The following is a 19,265-nucleotide window of genomic DNA, read 5'->3' as shown; positions in this document are numbered from 1 at the left end:
AATAAATTATAAAATACCTCTTTTTACTGTTGGAAAGAGGTTTGATGGGTCCACAAATGTCTGCATGTACCAGTTGCAGTCTTTGTGTTGCTCTCCATAAACTTCTCTTTGGAAATGCATCCCTATGTTGCTTTCCCACCATGCAATCAGTGCATATTTTAGACGATAGTTTCAATTGGGGTAACCCTCTCACCATTTGCTTATGTTGCAATGTTGCAATGTTCTCACATCTTTGAAGCCTAGGTGCCCATATCTGCGGTGCCAAAGATGAGTGTTGTCTTCTATAATTGTTTGGAAGCAAGTGGTGGTTTATGGCATGATTCTTGCAAGTAATATGAACATCCTATTTGCAAACGTTGTTTGCATAAGCCCCATCTTGGGATGATAGATTTTGCATTCTCCCTGTTGTATCAAAATAGATACACCTCTTTCTTGCAATTGTCCAAGACTTAGGAGATTGTTTTTCAACTCAGGTATATAGAAAACATCAGTGATTACCTGAGTGACTCCAGCAACTTGCAATCTAATGTTACCTTTTCTCAACACCGCCATCTTGAAATTATTTCCAAGCTTCACAGATTGTCGGAATTCCTTGTCAAAATCTGAGAACCATTCCTTGTTTGCACACATATGGTTGCTACACCCCGAATAAAGGAACCAAACATCTTCTCTCCTTGATTAATTGAGCTCCACATATGACATCAACAAGATTTCTTCTTCATCCTCAAGCTCAGCATAATTTGCTTCCTTTTCCCATTAAGGACACTCATATCTAAAGTGTCCTAACTGATGACACTTATAACATTCAATGGTAGCTTTGTTGAATGGATGTCTACCATTTCCTCTTCCTCTACCTCTTCCTCGAAAAACTTCACGAGCTCGATCAACTCCTCTTCCACCGAATCTGGTATCATATGTCACCTTTAGTACTTGTTCATCACTTACACGTCCATTCAGTCTTTGTTCATGTACCAATAAGCTGCTTTGCAATTCATCGATTGTTAAAGTGTCTAAGTTATTAGACTCTTCAATCGAACATATAACATAGTCAAATCTTAAGGTCATTGATCTCAAGATTTTTTTAATAATCACCACTTGTTTCATGTGTTCGCCATAAATTTTCATCTTTTTTGCATTGGTGAGAGTTCGAGCAAAATATGCATCAACACTCTCACCTTCTTTCATCTGTAGGACTTCAAACTCTTTCCTAAGAGCTTGGAGTTGAGCTCTTTCGACTCATGTGGAACCTTGGTACTTCTGCTTTATAGAGTCCCAAATTTGTTTTGCAATATCTCTATTAAGGATCGTTTCCATAATAGTTCGATCAATGGCTTGAAACAAATAATTCTTGACCTTCAAGTCTTTCAGTTTCTGGTCTGCAATTTTTTTTTTTGTTGTGTTTTGGTAATCTCTACTCCTTCTGCTGCGGCAGGGATTCCGGTCTCCACCAAAGACCAATATTCCTTTGAACAAAGAAAATTTTCCATAAGCATAGACCAATGATCATAATGACCATCAAACTTAGGAATTGTCGGTTGAACGAAATTGATTTCAGCTGCTATATTTTGAATCTCTTTCAACTCACTCTTTAAAGAAAAAAAACTGCAGTTTCTTCTTCTCACAATCAGGCCTTGCGATGTGGCTCTGATACCAAATGTTGTAAACACACAAACTAAAGCTTTGAAATCAATGGCTGACAAACCGATAAACTTGGTTGGCTTTTATAGCCTCCTAACTAACCACTTTAGAAAGCATAAAATTAGCAACTCTCAAAATAGGAAAAACAACCCCCACTAATTAAATTTAGTGGTTCTACCATTCCTACAGAAGTGGACTGCCCTAGAGAAAAGGTCTAGTATGACCATCTTTAACATCTACAAGCCACGAGACTTCGTGGAAGAGAATCAGAGGGTCCAATAGAGAGTTAAGGGAGGAAAATGACAAGGAAGAACGCTAGAAACAATTGCGGAGAGGAAAGAAGAAAATTGAAAATTTGTGCTGAGTCGAGGGAAGAAGATGAATTCATCGGATCCAGATCCAAGTCGGACTCAAACCCACAACTCACTGTAAATCCACTGATTCGGTGCAACACACGCTCAGTGACCTATCCGACCCGCAACACTTGCAACTCGAAACTTGACTGCGCACACCAAAGCCCAATTACTCGAGGCACAACCCACACAGCCATCCCAGGCAACTTGCAGCAGCCGTGAACCACGACCCATGACCGTGACCAGTACGCCTGCGCATGACCCGCACCTTGACCCAAAGTCGCCTGCACACGTGTTGGCCTCCTATTGTGTCACATGGCACACCTGCAGCGAGCAAATCCTTCGATTCAATCGGCTTAGATAGCTTGGCACGGCTCTACGGCTTAGCTTCTTGGCTATTCAGCTCGGTAATCTTATTTCAGGCTACTTTCCACTATTTCGACCCTCCCAAAGCCAATTTTGACCCTAATTAAGGTCACTATGATGCTCTATTTCACAAGCTAATTTAGAATTGTGAAATACTAACAAAAGGAACGAGACCACCTAATAGGAAATGATCTCAGGCGACACTTGGAGAAGCTTTCGAGGACCGGGAGCTAACGTATTTAAATCAGGGAGAACTTTGGCTAAGGCCAACCAAATAAGTGGCCTTATCATAGGGCTATGCAATGCTTGATGTATGACGACACATGCTAGTGGTACCAGCACGAGCCCTTTATGCTTTATGATTATGAGGTATAACGTATGATATGTGATGTAAGATGACGTGTATGAGTTATATAATGAAGTCTGATGATATTTTATAATAATTATGATGTGTTATGATAACGTTGTATGATGATGATGATGCATGATGATATGATGACGTAGATGATGTTATTTCCTTAATATGACGTTATTTTCCATATTAAGTTGAGAAGCATGTTGTGAATGTCATACTGCATTATTACGATAACTTTGCCTAGGACATGACCGTAGATAACGTTAAAGATGATGATAAGATGGAAAGTTAAAGCACATATATTACTTATAGTAATATAAGGATGGAACTAGGGTTTTGTCATAAAGATGTTTTAAAGACGAGAAACTATAGGGATCTCATGTATTTTTGTATGTATATAAGCATTGAGATACTTCCCCGTTTATGATGATAAGTATGGATGCGTACGCTTCGATGATGGTGATCATGTCGAGCATAACACTTAAGGGTTTTTTGACCTCCAGACGTCGCTACACACAGCTAGGGAAGTACTGCACATCCAATATAGTCTGGACTGGAGGCCACCCCTATGATGTTTTAATGATAGGTCCCTAGAGCCTCATTGCATGTGTTTGCATTTTTACGGCCCTTATAGTTGGATCACTTACTGAGTATTCTTTAAAATACTCAGGTTGTGTGATACGTCATTTTTAGGTAAAGGCAAGGCGCCCTTGTACGGTTGACGAAGACATTGCAATCAGAGAGCATGACAAGTACATAGGCTAGTAGCATATTTAATTTCCTAGGCTTAGGTTAGAATAGGTTGTTATGTATTTCACATTTTAAATTAATTTCATTATTATTTTTAGTTTCATTTCTGAATTATGTTTTAAACACGTAAGACCATGACGGTTTTTTCAATGATAAAGTTATGTTTATTATGAAATTATGGTTTTAATGATGTTTTAAGAGTTATATTTCACATGAGCTTAGGCCAAGATGACGGTAGAGATTTTATGTAGCTAAAATCTAGGATCGTTACAGTAACGAACCTACTTGTAAGGTCTCATTGCATCCTTGATCTAGCAAGTTACCGCAGACTTCTCTTTGAGTTCTATATATACAACCCTTGCTATTTACAAACTTACGTAACTAGTTTTGCCTATACAGCAGTTGTTCGATGTCTTAGGTTGAGGTGCTACCTCAAAAGAAATCTCTAGTGGGAAGAATATAGTGTGTGCTAGCCTGTTCGTCATCCATGGGAGATTAGATGGCTAACTCTCCCATTGGACCATGTAGTCACCCTAGATTAGGGGAGCGACTCAACGTACTTCCTAGCTACTAAGATTACCTGTGTGATTCTATGCCCCATTTCCTCCATCTGATTACATCCTCATTTTCTTTTCTCCTTCCCATATAAACAATCTCCTAAATACATCATTTTTCATCATTTTAATTCATTCTCCTCTCTTTACTTCTCAATCTCCATACCATCCTTTCTTTTATCCCCAGCAAGCGTCAATTTGGAGAATAAGAAAGAAGGAAAGAAGAAAGAAGAAAAAAAAAAAGAAAGAAAGAAAGTGGAAGAATCGAGTTTGAAGTTAGCTTTGGATCTAAACCTCGACGAGTAGAATCAAACAAATATCAACTCAAGAAATTTAGTGATGTCGATTTAGGCCAACTAAGTAGCTTACTGTTGGCTAGATTGGATGACTTGTTTGTTGTATGAAAGATATGTGTCATGTTGCCTCTACACATGTCATGTTTTAATGATTGTATGACGTGTATTATGCTATGTTTAAGCTATGATATATGTTATGCCACGTACAAGCTATGTTATGAAATCATATATACTATGCTATATCATGGAACTATGTTATCTTATCATTGTTATTTGATGCATGAACCTCCATGTACCACACCATGTACACTATGTTAATACATACGCTCTATGCCTGTGAGATATTAGAAAATCAGGTATGTTAATCATGAATAATATGACATGTATCATGTCCACCATGATATTATGCAGGCCCTTTCTCTATGTGACGTCCAGCAGCGTGAGCGTGCGTTATCCCAATGAGCTAGGTCCAAGGGATACGTATATGAGCTCATCCAGTGGACCCATGCGCATGTGTGTGAGCCACGTGTAGGGAAGTACTACACATCTAACCATGTCCATACTAGAAGGTAGAGCCAAAAGCCATGCCATGATGTTTCTATAAAAAGATAAGTTTAACCATGTTGCTTGTGTTTGCATTTCTCGACTTCAACAATAAAGACACTTACTGATTATTTTAAATACTCAAACCACGTCGTATAAGTAACGGGTCGTTTGATTTTTTCACTAAAAAACAATCTAAGACTGATTTTTCCACTAAGAAACAGTGAAAGAATTGATAGAATTGGTTTATTGTGGGGCTTGGATTTAAGAGAAGAAGAAGAAGTCCAGAAAGGGACACTTCCTCGGGCTCTATCCTTATCTTCTTATAATCAAACTCCCTCCCAAGTCCTTCCATTATCTAAGCTTAGCCTTGAGAGATGGAGGAGGCGACGATATCTGCGAAAACGCTGCCGTTTCTGGCTTTCTTCTTCCTTCTTGGACTTCATAACACCTTCTCCGACACAGACCCAAACGATGGTAATTCCTTTTCTTTTTCCCTTTTCTTTTCATTCAAATAAAATTATAACAATTATTTGAAAATAATATGTTTTTATTGGATTGACAATAGCACTCTTATATATTTTAATTATTAATATAATTGAAAACTGATTAAATTATTAAAAACAATTAAGATTAAGAAATTGTTTGGGAGAGTTATTTATTTATTTATTTATTTGAAATCTATTTTTCTGTTAATTTGTTTATTTTCATAATATAATTTAATGTATATTTAAAGTTTCAATTTTACCCTTAAATTTCATTTAAATATTTCATTAATTTAATTTTTTTTTTTGAAACGTCTTAAATAAAAAAGCACCTCGTCTTAAAATAAAGTAATTTGTTGTCCAAATTATTAATATAATTATTAAAAAAAACTAAGTTCTTATAAAATTTCTTAAAAAAAATATAAAAAAATTAAAAATTAAATGTAAACTAATATATTCGTATTTACTATTTTAACTATTCAAATCCCATAAAATATACTAATATGTTTTGTTTAATATATATATATATATATATATATATTAATCAATATAATCATTTATAATAATTATTAAATGGGTCAAATTGATAGTAATATAAGGATTAAACAAAAAAAAACCTTACTTACAAATCATTTATTTGTGATTAATTATAAATTATTTATATACTTATATTAAGAAATTTAAGGTATATTATTATTTTATTAATAAAATATTATAATGACATAAAATTTATATCTTGTTATTTGATTTTGAATATAAGTTAGACGAAATATTTATAATTTTATTAAATGAATAATTATTTAAATTTATTACAAAATAAACTAAAAATCAAGATTCCAATAAAAATTATTTTAATAATTAGATTATCTAAAATTAATTGAAAATAATTTATTTATAAAAAAATTTGATAACATTTATCATGGAACAATAAATTCATGCTTCTTGGAATACTACCATTGTTTACGGTTTGTGATTTCACGTTTTGAATAAATGATTGTGATTTGGGAGGAACACTGTTTAGGATGTTGAATGAGGTTTGAGAAAATTTTGATGTGCAGTTCAAGTCCTGCTATCGTTGAAAGAGGAATGGAAGAACACACCACCAACATGGAAGACATCAGTTGATCCATGTGGAGATCTCTGGGAAGGAGTTACTTGCGATGGTTCTAGAGTCACTGAACTGTGAGTTTGTATTCCTCGATTTTGTTTCTAATGTCGTTCAATCTGTTGAATACCATTGAATTCTTGGTCGTAACTTCTTCTAGAAAATTGCCGTCTATGGGCCTTGAAGGTCATCTTAGCGGCGCCATTGGAGACCTTACTGAACTAACAACATTGTGAGTTACATCTATATATCAGCTCTTTCGTTTTACCAAATGAATTCGATTTTAATGATTCGTTTGATTACAGGGACCTGTCATTTAACGAAAATCTCACTGGTCCGCTCTCTCCTCGGTTGGGGGATTTGCGAAATTTGCGGTCCTTGTAAGTTTTCGATCTTTGATCCAATGGAACATTAGATATCTCTGTTCTTCAATCATGTCGCTGAAGTTGAAATTTAATTGTTCAGAATCCTAGCAGCATGTGGCTTCAGTGGGAATATTCCCGAACATTTGGGCAACCTTACTCAGTTGATGTCCTTGTAAGATTTTGCTGTTAATCTGACCTAACGAGTAGAGTTCATGTATATTTTAGATCGACTTAAATTCGAACTCTCATTTAGGGCTTTGAATTCGAACAAACTCATTGGCCCTATACCGCCTACACTTGGAAAACTCTCCAAACTTGTTTTGCTAGATTTGATGGAGAATAAGTTGAATGGACCTCTCCCTGTATCAACTTCTGATTCCCCAGGTCTGGATCTTCTTCACCAAGCACAACACTTGTGAGCATCCTTTTCTATCTCTTATTTACAAGTTTCTGATCCAATTCCTTTTTAGTATTAAAGGCCTTTGAATTTTTTAATTTTAGTCACTTGAGTAAGAACAAGCTATCAGGCTCTATACCACCTAAGCTTTTTAGCGCTGATATGAAGTTAATACACATGTAAGTAACCATCGATGATTCACTTTCTATTCTCTTGTTTTTCTTATCCTAAAACTTTACCAATGTTTTCATTATAGAGTGTTTGATCAAAATCAGTTTTCTGGGAGTATTCCACAAACCTTGGGACTTGTTAACGCCCTTGAAGTTCTGTAAGTCTAGTACAACACATACCACTTGACTCTTTCTCATGCAATATCCTCTCCATGATGGTTCGAATATGTTGCAGCCGACTTGATCGGAACTCTCTAACAGGAATGGTCCCATCAAATCTCACCAAATTAAGACAGATCATGCACTTGTGGGTATTTCTCTTTGCGAAGATTATGAAAGTGTTTTTTTTTTTCATGGATAAGTAATCAAATTTCTCTTTCTACCTATGTTGTTGGATTCTCTTTTAGGAATTTAGCACACAATAAACTAACAGGTCCGTTGCCAAATTTAACTCAAATGACTTCACTATGTGTTGTGTAAGTATATGGACGAGAAACTTTCATCTTAACTGAAACATTCCTGTTCTAGTTCATTAATTTAATCGGTCAAATTCTCGTTATTACTTGATTTTTACAGGGACCTGAGTAACAACTCATTTGATACATCAGCAGCCCCGGATTGGTTCTCAAGCTTACCATCTCTCACCACTTTGTAGGTCCCTGATATAGTTCACTACTAAACACTATACCACATTTTCCAATGAATACTATAAATGATAAATTTGAGAAACAAAATGAGAAATGTCGATACAAACCATGTTTCCAGGATCGTTGAATTTGGACAACTGAAAGGATCAGTCCCAGAAACCATTTTCAGCTTGCCACAAATACAACAAATGTAAGAATATCTGATAGTTAGTGTGTTATTATCTCCAAGTCATATAAAAAAAATGTGGAACTAATATATTCAGATTGTTACAGAAAACTGAAGTACAATTTATTTGATGGGACATTGAATATGGTTGGCAACATCAATGAGCATCTGGAGCTTGTTGATTTGGAAAATAATCGCATTACCGAACTTGCGATATCTGGATACAACAAAACTTTGATGTGCGAGGGGCTTTCACAACATTTTCCAACCTTAGATTTCATGATATCATTCATATTTATTAGTTTATTGTCATGATTTTGTAGGCTTGGAGGAAATCCTGCGTGTAATGTTGTTCATATCTTAGAAGAAAATGCTTGTCAAAATTCACAACTGGCTCCAAAGCCGAATTTTCCCAGTCATGTCAACTGTGAAACTAGACCGTGCTCCACTGGCGAGAAGAATAACCCTCAAAGCTGTGAGTGTCAGTGTCCCTATGTAGGGTCTTTGCACTTCAGAGGACCCTCGATCAGGGAATTGTCAAATGATACCTTGTTTCTGTTACTGAAAGACAAACTCTCGGAGAAACTACATCTTCCTATTGGTTCCATTGTTATTCAAAACGCCGAGTTCGATAGTGATGATTACCTTCAGATACAACTTGAACTTTATCCACCCTTTGGAAAGGTTTTCAATTACTCAGAAATTTTGAGGATTGCGTCTGCATTGAGTCATCAAACTTTCCTTCTTCCGGCAGAGTTTGGATCATTTTATTTCATTCCACCTCAGTACCCATTTTCTGGCAAGTTATATACCCATTGAAAATAAGAATGTCAGTACTCAATTCCTATGAGTTAGCATCGGCCATCATGAACTAATGTTAAAAACATGATATCCTGCAGCTCCAGATGAGAGAAATCTTGGTAGCAATAGGTGGCTTATTGGGATTGCAATTGGTTGTTCCTTACTGGTCCTAAGCCTCATTGGACTTGGAATATATGCAATTAAGCAGAAGAAACGAGTATCAAAGGCGATTTCATTGAGCAGGCCATTTAGTAAGCCTCTATTCATCCTCAAGTTGATTTTCTTTCTAGACATCTATCTAAATGTTTCTATTTTATCAATTGTCTCAAATTTACTCTAGGTTCTTGGTCATCGACTGAACAAGCAAGTGGAGACGCACCACAATTGAAGGGAGCAATATATTTTTCTTATGATGAGCTTAGAAAGATGACAAATAATTTCTCCATAAGTAATGAGATAGGAGTTGGAGGGTATGGAAAGGTAACGTCTAAGTTTTTCCTTGTTTTTGAAGTTTTAATTGTTAGAGTTGCATTAAAAGCTATTTTCTCTAGGTTTATAGAGGAATGACTGGGTATGGACAAATGTTCGCAATCAAAAGAGCTAGGCAAGGATCAAAGCAGGGTGCATTTGAGTTCAAGACTGAGATTGAATTACTTTCACGAGTTCATCACAAGAATCTAGTAGCCCTTGTAGGATTTTGTTGTGAACAGGGAGAACAGATGCTTGTTTATGAATTCATGCCTAATGGATCACTTCAAGACATCCTTGGTAAGTTTATTGGTTTAAATTTCTTTGTAATTCTTAGATTAAAGAGTTTTTATTATTTGGAGTTTTGCAATTGTGGGGTGGGGATCCTTCAATCTGTAAGGGAAGACTGATGTTCATAAACTACTAAGCTACTAAGGTAGTATAGTTTGGTTTAGGTTTTGAGACCCCTGTAGTTTCTCACTAGTAGTACTAGATGTTAGATTATGGAGCTTACTGCTTATTTATTGGTTAGTCAACGTTTATACATAGTAAAGTTATATACGGTAAATGTCATATAAACTAAATTGTCATAAAAATATACAAGGTAAATAGTTATATATAGTAGATGGTTTTATCTGGTAAAGCTATATAAAAAGTAAATTGAACCATATATAGAACCCTTTAGGTAGTGCTTTAAAATGTACTTTCTTAATTCTCTGTATTCTCTCTTGGTGTGAAGTCGTCAATAAAACCTTTAGCCAATATTTCTCCTTCTATTTTCTCTCTCCTATTTCTTTGTGTTCATCTAGATCAAGTGTGTGCGTTGTTGTGCGATCCTAACACTAGAGTTTTGGGGTTGATTAAGAAAAATGGCTACTGTGTTTTTAGATCATAATGTAATTCAAATCCAGGAATTCATCCATATTTTTTATTTGAAATCAAATGGTAATTAATAGGCATGTCTTTTATTCAGGGACTTCTTATATTCATCTTGATTGGAAAAGAAGACTCATGATAGCACTCGACTCTGCAAGAGGAATAGCTTACCTTCACGAGTTTGCAAATCCTCCTGCAATCCATAGAGATATCAAGTCTTCCAATATTCTCTTGGATGAATATTTAAATGCGAAGGTTGCAGATTTTGGCCTGTCTAAGCCTGCATTTGACCATGGAAAGGCACAATTATCTACCGGAGTTAAAGGCACATGGGTAAGTGCTTCTCACCACCCAATGCATTTTTTCTGCATTTCAATTAAGCATGTTCTAACAAAATCTATTTTGCAAATCTATGGAAATAAGTAAATCGTAGCAATCTATATGGAATACCTTAGCTGTTCGATATTTACATATCGTTTCTCAAAGAACATTCATTTGCAGGGTTATTTAGATCCGGAATACTACGCAACCCAGCAGTTAACTGAGAAGAGTGACGTGTATAGCTTTGGAGTTGTTATGCTTGAATTGATCACCGCTAAACCGGCAATTGAGAAAGGGATATGTTTAGTCGGTGAAGTGATTCGACTAACAAACAAGAGTGACAAAGTGTATTACGGATTGATGAATATAATAGACGCAACCATTAGAAATGAGATCCCAAATGTAAGGGAGTTTGGAAGGTTCTTGGAGTTGGCCATAAAATGTGTGGAAGAATCAACTATAAATCGCCCCACGATGAGTGAAGTGGTGAAAGAAATTGAAAGTATGTTACAAAATATATGTTTGGGAGGCCCTCCTTAAGTATGGCAATGAGGGTTATATGGTTAACCAAGTTGGTCCTATAAGTTGAGGGTTTATCTTCTATTACAGTTTGTAGCATTACTATGCTTGGTAGTTACTTGGAAGCTGGATAAGCTTCTTACAGATTTTATCTTTAAAACATTGAAATTTGGGAGTATAGATGATTTTTAGTTTGGATATCATATTTGTATACAACATTTGACCCCAAAAGATCAGTTTTACAGATTTGTAATTACTGGTAAGTTTCGTGCACCAAATTGTTATCCGAGCTCCAACCATGTTGATGGCTTAAGTTGTGAGAGTTTAGGGTTTAGGGTTCGAACAAATGACAAAAAAGGGTCGGAGAAAGGAACGTTTGGAACATATGTTTTGTTGAAAAATTTGCCAAACTCAATTTTAAATATTTGAATCTAAGGGTTGATAGAATACCTGAAAGAAAGGAGGCTTAAGGGGTCTAAAAGAAAGCCTAAAGGATTTATGGTGTAATTAAGAACTAAAAAAGGAAAAATAAATGAAAATGAAAATTTCCCTTCCCCAAATTTCTATCTCTCACCCAAAATCTCTCCACATTTTCATTTATAGTAAAAAGCTGGAAGAAATTAAAGGTGGAAATTGGAATTTCCATCCAAACATGGTCGAAGCAATGGAAGACTACAAATTCATAAAAAATGAGAGTCAAAAACCCAAACTATGGCGTCTTCCATTTCCGCCTCCACCTCCATCGCACCACAACACTCTAACAAGCCGGTTTAAAATTAGATTAAAAAAACTTCGGTTAAGACCAACCAAGTAAGTGACCTTACTATCGGCATAGTCAGAAATTGATGTTGTATGATGACATGTGCCTCGTGGTTCTCATATGCTTGATATGTGTGAAATGTTTATGAAATGATGTGATACATTTGATGACATGTTTGAGATATGATATCTGAATGATACGAGATATGTTATGGTACAATGCATTTGACGATATGTTTAAGATACGATACATGAATGATATATATATATATATGTTATGATATGATATATGTTACGGTACTATGCGTTTGACGATATGTTTGAGATATGATACGTGAATGATATATGTATGTATGTATGTGAATGATATGATATATATTATGGTACGATGCATTTGACGAAATGATATAACTATGAAATGTTATGTGAATGATATCGTATACATTATGGTACGATACGTTTGACAATACGACGCATATTGTGATATGTTTTATGATATGATACGTGTACGGTATGACATAATATGTTGGAGACATGATATGCTTATGATATGATACATGTGACATGATAAGATGTATGATATCCATGACATGCAATAAAATATTTTGGCATGATACACAATCCTGAGATTACATGAAAAGTTATGATAATGATATGATATGAAGAAAAATACTAAAGGGGTTGTCATACATAATAATAAAAAAGGAAAAATGTTGGGATCTCATGCGTCATTGTATGTATGCTAGAGGGGTTCTTGTTTTCGGTCTCTGAATCAATGCGCCATTATATTGAGTCATCTTTCTTCTTGACACTAAACGTTGACACATCCCAAGGAAATATGGTAGGACGGATAAAGCCTTTGCCCCGTAAGTTTAGTAGTTGAGCCTTGAGTTCCTTTAATTCTACTAGAGCCCGCGACAAGGGTTTTGGAAATGGGTCCAATTCCCTGTTCAAGAATGAGATATTCTTGGTAGGTCTTTCGAAAAGGCTTTTAAAGGTTCGCTTGCCATACATATCGTGCCTAAGATCTCTTCTTTTCCTCTACATTCACAACACTTACTAATATGGCCCGACTCCCTTGATGGATCAGTCTCTTCGTTTTCATATTTGAGATTACCTTCGAGGTACTCTTTAACTCATGTGCCTTTGAACTTAAAATCGAGTAAGCAAGGTGGTGAGAATATCACTTCTTTTATAATGGGTCGTCTCCTTCCTCGATATCCGTTTCCCTTTTATAGTTCTAAACCAATACGTAATCTTTCTAAACTTTACTACTTTTATACCGTTCACATCACAAGCATATAATTTGGTAACATAATTTATCAATAAGCAACAATTAAGTCAATCATTGAATTACACTCAATCGTATAAACAGGATTATAAAGTTTCATTTTAAATTACATTTAATCATGGTAAGTGATCATAGTATAAACAATGGTTAAAACTTCCTTTTTCTGATCTTATGCAGAACATACTAGACGATGACAGGGGCATTGATGGTGGAACCATGGAACATGCCAAGCCTACATCGTAGGCTAGTCTACTAAATCTACAATATAGAGCTCTGATACCAACTGTAATGACCCTAAACTTCTACTTACCTAGAATCATTACCGTTGTCATCATCTATGTTCATATGCGGAATTAAACGTTTAAAACTTTATCATAAAACATAAACTTCATTTTAAAACATTGACATGGACTTACGTGTTCGAAAACATTTTAAACAACACAACAAAATAACTGAATAAAATAAATAACGTTAAAATTAAAAAGACCCTATTCTAACCTAAGTCTAAGAAAACAGTACCTATGCATGTGTCATAGTCTCGAATTATGATGTCGTCGTCAGCTGTACAGAGATGCCTTGCCTTTACCTGAAAAAGAAGTAGCACATAGCTTGAGTATTTTAGAAAATACTCAGTAAGTGGCCCCATTATTGGGGCCAGGGAATGCAAACACATGTAACTCATGATGTAGGGACCTATCATTTAAAAGTCACCGTAGCGGTGGCCTCCAGTCTGGACAAAAATTGGATGTGTAGTACTTCCCTACCCACGATCCACACATGCGAGTGTGAATCTCCAGGTGGTTCACACCCCATCGACCCATCATAGTCGAGCTAGCTGTCCGTAGCAACGTCTGGTGGTCAATAGACCCTTAGGTGTCATGCGAGACATGATCATCATCATCATCATCATAGCGTATGCGTCCGTACTTGCCGTCATAAATGGGGAAGTCTCCCGATATATGTACACACAAAATGCATGAGGTCTCTATAGTTTTCCTCTTCCAATCATCTTCATGACACAACCCTATACTCGGTGCATATGTTACATTAAGCAATATGTAGGGTGTTGGTCTTCATAGGCTCATCATCATTAACTGTCTCCTTAGAAAGTAAATCATTGTCATAATGTATAATGACATTCAATACATGCACATCATCTTGATATGGAATAACGTCGTACTAATTCATCTCATCATCATATAGTTTTTCGTCATCATATTAACATACATCATCATTATTATATCGTCACCATGACATCATACATCATCTTTATTATGAAATCGTCGTCATGTTATCATCAATTAACATCATACATCATCATCGTTACGTCATCCTCATTACATCATCATCAAATAATGTCATCATAACATCATCATCAATTAATGTCATCATAACATCATACATCATTGTCATTATATCATTATCATCGTATCATCATCAAACAACATTATCATAATATCACACATAATCATATAACATCATCATAACATCATACATCATCATTCTTATATCATCTTCATTATATCATCATCAGTTAACATTATCATACCATCAAACATCATCATCATCATATCATCGTCATTACATCATCATTCAAATAATGTCATCATAACATCATACATCATCATCCTTATTTCATCATCAATTAACATTATCATAACATCATACATTATTGTCGTCATTATTATAACTAAGCTCAAACACGTTGCAACATACAAAGCATAAATGACACATGCCAGCACCACTAGGCACATGTCGTCATACATATGACAAGTCTTCCGACCGAGCCGATAGTAAGACCAGTTACTTAGTTAGCCTTAGTTGGCGTTCTCCCTAATTTAATTGCTTGAGTTTATCCTATGAGGTTGTTCCAAGTATTGTCGACCCTATCAGAAGTTCACTTAATTTCCTTAGCAAATTTCATTCTCCTAATTTAATTCAATTTAAATTGAGGAACGAACCTTATACTGACCTTATTTGCCTTAAATAAGGTAAAAGAGGGTTTTAGGAGGATACGAAGGAAATGATATATTATATGTATACCGAGCCGCAGAAGCCGAGCCGAGCCGAGCCGATGACGCCGCCTGAGCCGAAGGAGACGGCGACTGCATGTGCAACGCGTCACTTTAGGGAGAAGACACGTGCGCGGGTTATTTCTCGGGTCGAGGTGCGGACTTCAGGTTGCTGACTCGGGCACGCGGGTCGTGAGGCTGGGTTGCGGGTTGCAGATTTTTGGGCCGTACGTATTGGGCTTTTGCAGGGAACGTGGGCTGAGTGGGTTAGGTCGACTTGGGTTGGATCGCACGTCAATCGTGGGTTGGCTCCCACGCTGAACGTTCCGCCGCCGTTTCTTTTGGGATCTAGGTTGCTTTTGACGCTCCGACCAAAAATACTTGCATACTTATCAGAAAAATGTCTTTATAAAGTCCTAAACATGCCTATACTAACTAGATAAGGTAAGAAACATTCGCATGTTAGCACAAAGTCAGCAAGATAAGTATCAAAATTTTAGAAATTGAAACATACGCTCATCGAAAGGATCTCGAAGACCCCCAAAACACGAAAGCCAGAATCTTTCATAAAATAGATTTCAATAAATACTTTAATTCTCACAGAACGAGAAACTTCGATGAGAAATGAACTACCCAAAATTGATGTTCATGTCATAGGACAACCACAAAACAGACAAAACTGAAAGGGCGCCAAGGAAAACCAATTTCCTTGACCCACATAATGATATGCCAATACCCCAAACAACATCATCGGCTTTGAGGTTCACCATTCCATGGGTCAGGAAAACGTGGAGGCTCCATATTTCATCCACAATAAACCCCAGTCTTGTCCCTATTCCAGCTTTTTCCTCCGAGCTGCCTCCTCTTTTTGTCTCTGAATCAACTCGAGCTCACGATATCGTTCTTCTTCCTTCCGCTGCAGCTCCAGAGCTTCTCTTCGTTGAGCTTCCTCTACCCTTCGTCTATTCTCTTCCAGCATTTTATCTAGCTCTTCTCTTTCTTTCCGTGCTTGTTCCTGAAAATGTTGCATTCATAAGATCATAGGTAAATTTGACAGAAAAAGGAGAAAAAAATTTCACAAAAGAGCCTGCATATAAGCATTTGTATTCAGATTCCAATCGAGACATAAACCACGAGCTCGTCCACAGCTCCAGAGAAACACGGACTGTCCAAGAACTGGACTTTTCCTTCAAAAGTATTTCTGCTTGCACAACAGTCCATCATGTTTTAAGGTACTCAAGATTCAACCAAACCTAACTAAAACTATTCAATAGGCCTTTACTTTCCAATAAAGTAGTGTTCATAATCACTTTCTAAGATTCAGTGATTCCCATTCCACTCCACCACACAAAGACGGCATAAGTATATGTGCCAACATACAGCTAACTATTCCTATCACAGCAGGCCTAGTTCCACTAAGAATGCCCACCTCCACACCCTTATAGAGAATGTTTCGTTCCCCTCTCCCAATCAATGTAGGATCTCATACTTTTATATCAAATAATTTTAAGTAAAGCGTCTTTAAAGCAGCATAAGCATAGAGTACTGAAGAACTCAAAGATTCGGAGATGAATTCTCAAAAGAACTCGTATTTTAAAATTTTCAATGAATCCAATATTCCTGGAGAATTTCAAATTGGATTTTGTGTGATCGCAAAATCAATGAATCCAATTTTTCGAACTTTTTTGTGCAAAGCAATCGCTCTACTGATATATGTGATTACTATCAACGTGCATTTGGAGTTGTTATAACCACAAAATGTAACAAAAAGAATAGGAAACAAAATGCTTACTTCTTTCTGTCTTGCAGCAGTAAGAGCGGCTTCTTTCTCTTTCTCAAGCTGCACATCAACGTCATCAAACAACTTCTTGCGACCTTCCTCTATTCGCCTCTGTATTTCTAATTTAGTTTCTTCGGAGTTTAGCCTTTCTTCAACATTCTTTTGAATTAGTTCTTCCATCCTCCTAGCTGCATCTTCTTCTAACTTCTTCAACTCTGCTTCATGCCTGCAAGACGGAGCAGTAAATATCAATCATAGAGCCAACATCTCATTCAGGAGGTCAGAAAACAACAAAATAAAGACTAAATTCGAAGTTTATAACTTCTACCTATCTTCAACCATATCCCATTCGTATGCAAGTGTTTTGTACTTGTTCATGTAAAAAATTGCACTAAACTATTATAGCTCAAAAAGTTGGAATGTTTAACACTGCATCAGTCAAAGCTTACAGCCAAGATGTTGAGAAATAAAGAATCAAATGCACAAGGAATTATCGAGCTTCGGAAGTGTGCTTACATCCTCTTTGATCCAGCAGCTTGGAGGTTTTATTAGTGAAGGAGGGTTTCAAGATGATCAGCTAAATCATAACCAAGAACTAAAAGAAAGAAAGCGTCAGAATTCATCTCCAACTGCGCCAACTTCCTGTTTGTATACAGCTCTTGGCCATTCGAGAGCGAACTGCCAAAAGTTAACTCACACTTAGGTTAATTTAATTGAGATCTTCTGGCCATTTGTTTAACGGTTAGAAATCATGACTCTCCACAAGGGTATGATATTGTCTACTTTGAGCATAAGCTCTCATAGGTTTACTTTTGGTTTCCCCAAAAGGCCTCATACCTATGGAGATAGTATTCCTTACTTATAAACCCATGAGTTTCCTCTTAATTAGCCAACGTGAAACTACTTCTTCCAACAATCCTCCCCTCGAACAAAGTACACCATAGAGTTTCCCATAAGGCCTCCTTCACTGGAGCTCTCGAACAGCCTCTCCTTAATCGAGGCTCGACTCCTTCTCTGGAGCCCTTGAACAAAGTACACCCTTTGTTCGATACTTGAGTCACCTTTGATTACACCTACGAGGCTCACAACTTCTTTATTTGACACTTGAGAATTTTATTGACCGAGCTAAGTTAAGGGCATGGCTCTTACACTATGTTAGGAATCACAACCCTCCCCAATGGTATGATATTGTCCACTTTGAGAATAAGCTCAAGTGGCTTTGTTTCTTGTTTCCCAAAAAGTCTCGTACCAATGGAGATGGTATTCTTTACTTATAAACTCATGATTTTCCTCTTAATTAGCCGATGTGGACTACTTCTCTCAATAATCCTCAATATCAACGGCTTACATAAACCATATTCAGTCACATTCAGGATATTTTTCATGTTTCAATATGTAAACGCCTATGGTGGAAATCTAAGGAGCAAGAACAATTAAGATTTACGACAGCGTAGCTGGAATGTGAATTGAATTGTCGGCAGAAACATCCAAGTTAAGAAAAATATAAAGGGGAAGTACCTTTTCTTCTCTTCTTCCTCTTTCTTAAGCTTCTCTACGGAATGTTTCCGATCGGTGGATGCACGACTAGGACTGGAACTAGACGATTTGGGAGAAGGGGATAACGAGGAAGACCTACTTCTACGTCGGCGGCGTCTCCGTGTGGGAGAGCGACTTCTTCGACGACGGTATGACGGCGAACGACTTCGACGGCGGCGGAGGGAACTTGAACGGCTCCTTCTCCTGTAAGAAGATGGAGAAATAGATTATTCAAAAGCGTAAAGAATCCGGAAAGTGGAAGGAGAAGGATTTGCGGCGGCGGCAACAGGATGAACAGATGGGAGAAAGAAGAAAACCTGGAACGGGTATTGGAATGATAGGGGGAAGGACTCGTGTCCCTTCTGCTTCTCCGACTATGGCGATAGGAATTGGAGCGAGGAGTGTACGACGGAGACCTTGAGACACTTCTCCCCATAAGTTTCAATTGAATTCTGCAATGGTCAAGGGATCAATGGAGGAGAAGAACGAACCCTAGGGAGGTTCGCTCAAATCAAAATCGTAAACGTTTTTTTGTTCTTATCACTTCAAGGGAAGGAAAAGGAAAAGGAAAAGGAAGAGAAGAAAGAATTTTGATCAGAAAAGTAGCACATACTGAACGGTTGCTACAATTTTGCAAAGTAATAGATTATGACCCTTATATAGGGTACATACTTTAGGGTAGTCCCAATTTATTAAGAACACGTTCTCTACT

The 19,265-nt window shown here is 36.7% G+C and overlaps 2 protein-coding genes across 2 annotated transcripts; one reads left to right on the top strand and one right to left on the bottom strand.

Annotated features, from left to right (window-relative positions):
* The first annotated feature begins 5,181 nt into the window (after window positions 1–5,181).
* On the top strand, window positions 5,182–11,438 carry LOC111438662 (probable leucine-rich repeat receptor-like protein kinase At5g49770). The gene is made up of 19 exons (XM_023076539.1): window positions 5,182–5,332; window positions 6,399–6,522; window positions 6,606–6,677; window positions 6,751–6,825; window positions 6,911–6,982; window positions 7,064–7,225; window positions 7,312–7,386; window positions 7,464–7,535; window positions 7,613–7,684; window positions 7,785–7,853; window positions 7,954–8,028; window positions 8,143–8,214; window positions 8,298–8,429; window positions 8,514–8,989; window positions 9,090–9,242; window positions 9,332–9,471; window positions 9,543–9,759; window positions 10,433–10,668; window positions 10,837–11,438. The coding sequence occupies exons 1-19, from the start codon at window positions 5,233–5,235 to the stop codon at window positions 11,194–11,196; spliced, it is 2,754 nt and encodes a 917-aa protein (XP_022932307.1). The 5' UTR covers window positions 5,182–5,232; the 3' UTR covers window positions 11,197–11,438.
* Window positions 11,439–15,785: 4,347 nt separating this feature from the next.
* On the bottom strand, window positions 15,786–19,199 carry LOC111438654 (uncharacterized protein At1g10890-like). The gene is made up of 4 exons (XM_023076523.1): window positions 18,871–19,199; window positions 18,536–18,757; window positions 17,030–17,243; window positions 15,786–16,252 (listed from the first exon to the last, which is right to left on the bottom strand). Exons 1-4 carry the CDS (start codon window positions 18,987–18,989, stop codon window positions 16,070–16,072), a joined length of 738 nt encoding a protein of 245 aa, XP_022932291.1. The 5' UTR covers window positions 18,990–19,199; the 3' UTR covers window positions 15,786–16,069.
* Between the last annotated feature and the right edge of the window lie 66 nt (window positions 19,200–19,265).

Source organism: Cucurbita moschata, unplaced genomic scaffold, assembly GCF_002738365.1.
Source record: "Cucurbita moschata cultivar Rifu unplaced genomic scaffold, Cmos_1.0 Cmo_Scf00080, whole genome shotgun sequence".
Taxonomy (NCBI): Eukaryota; Viridiplantae; Streptophyta; class Magnoliopsida; order Cucurbitales; family Cucurbitaceae; genus Cucurbita; species Cucurbita moschata.
This window is presented reverse-complemented; position numbering and strand designations above follow the sequence as displayed.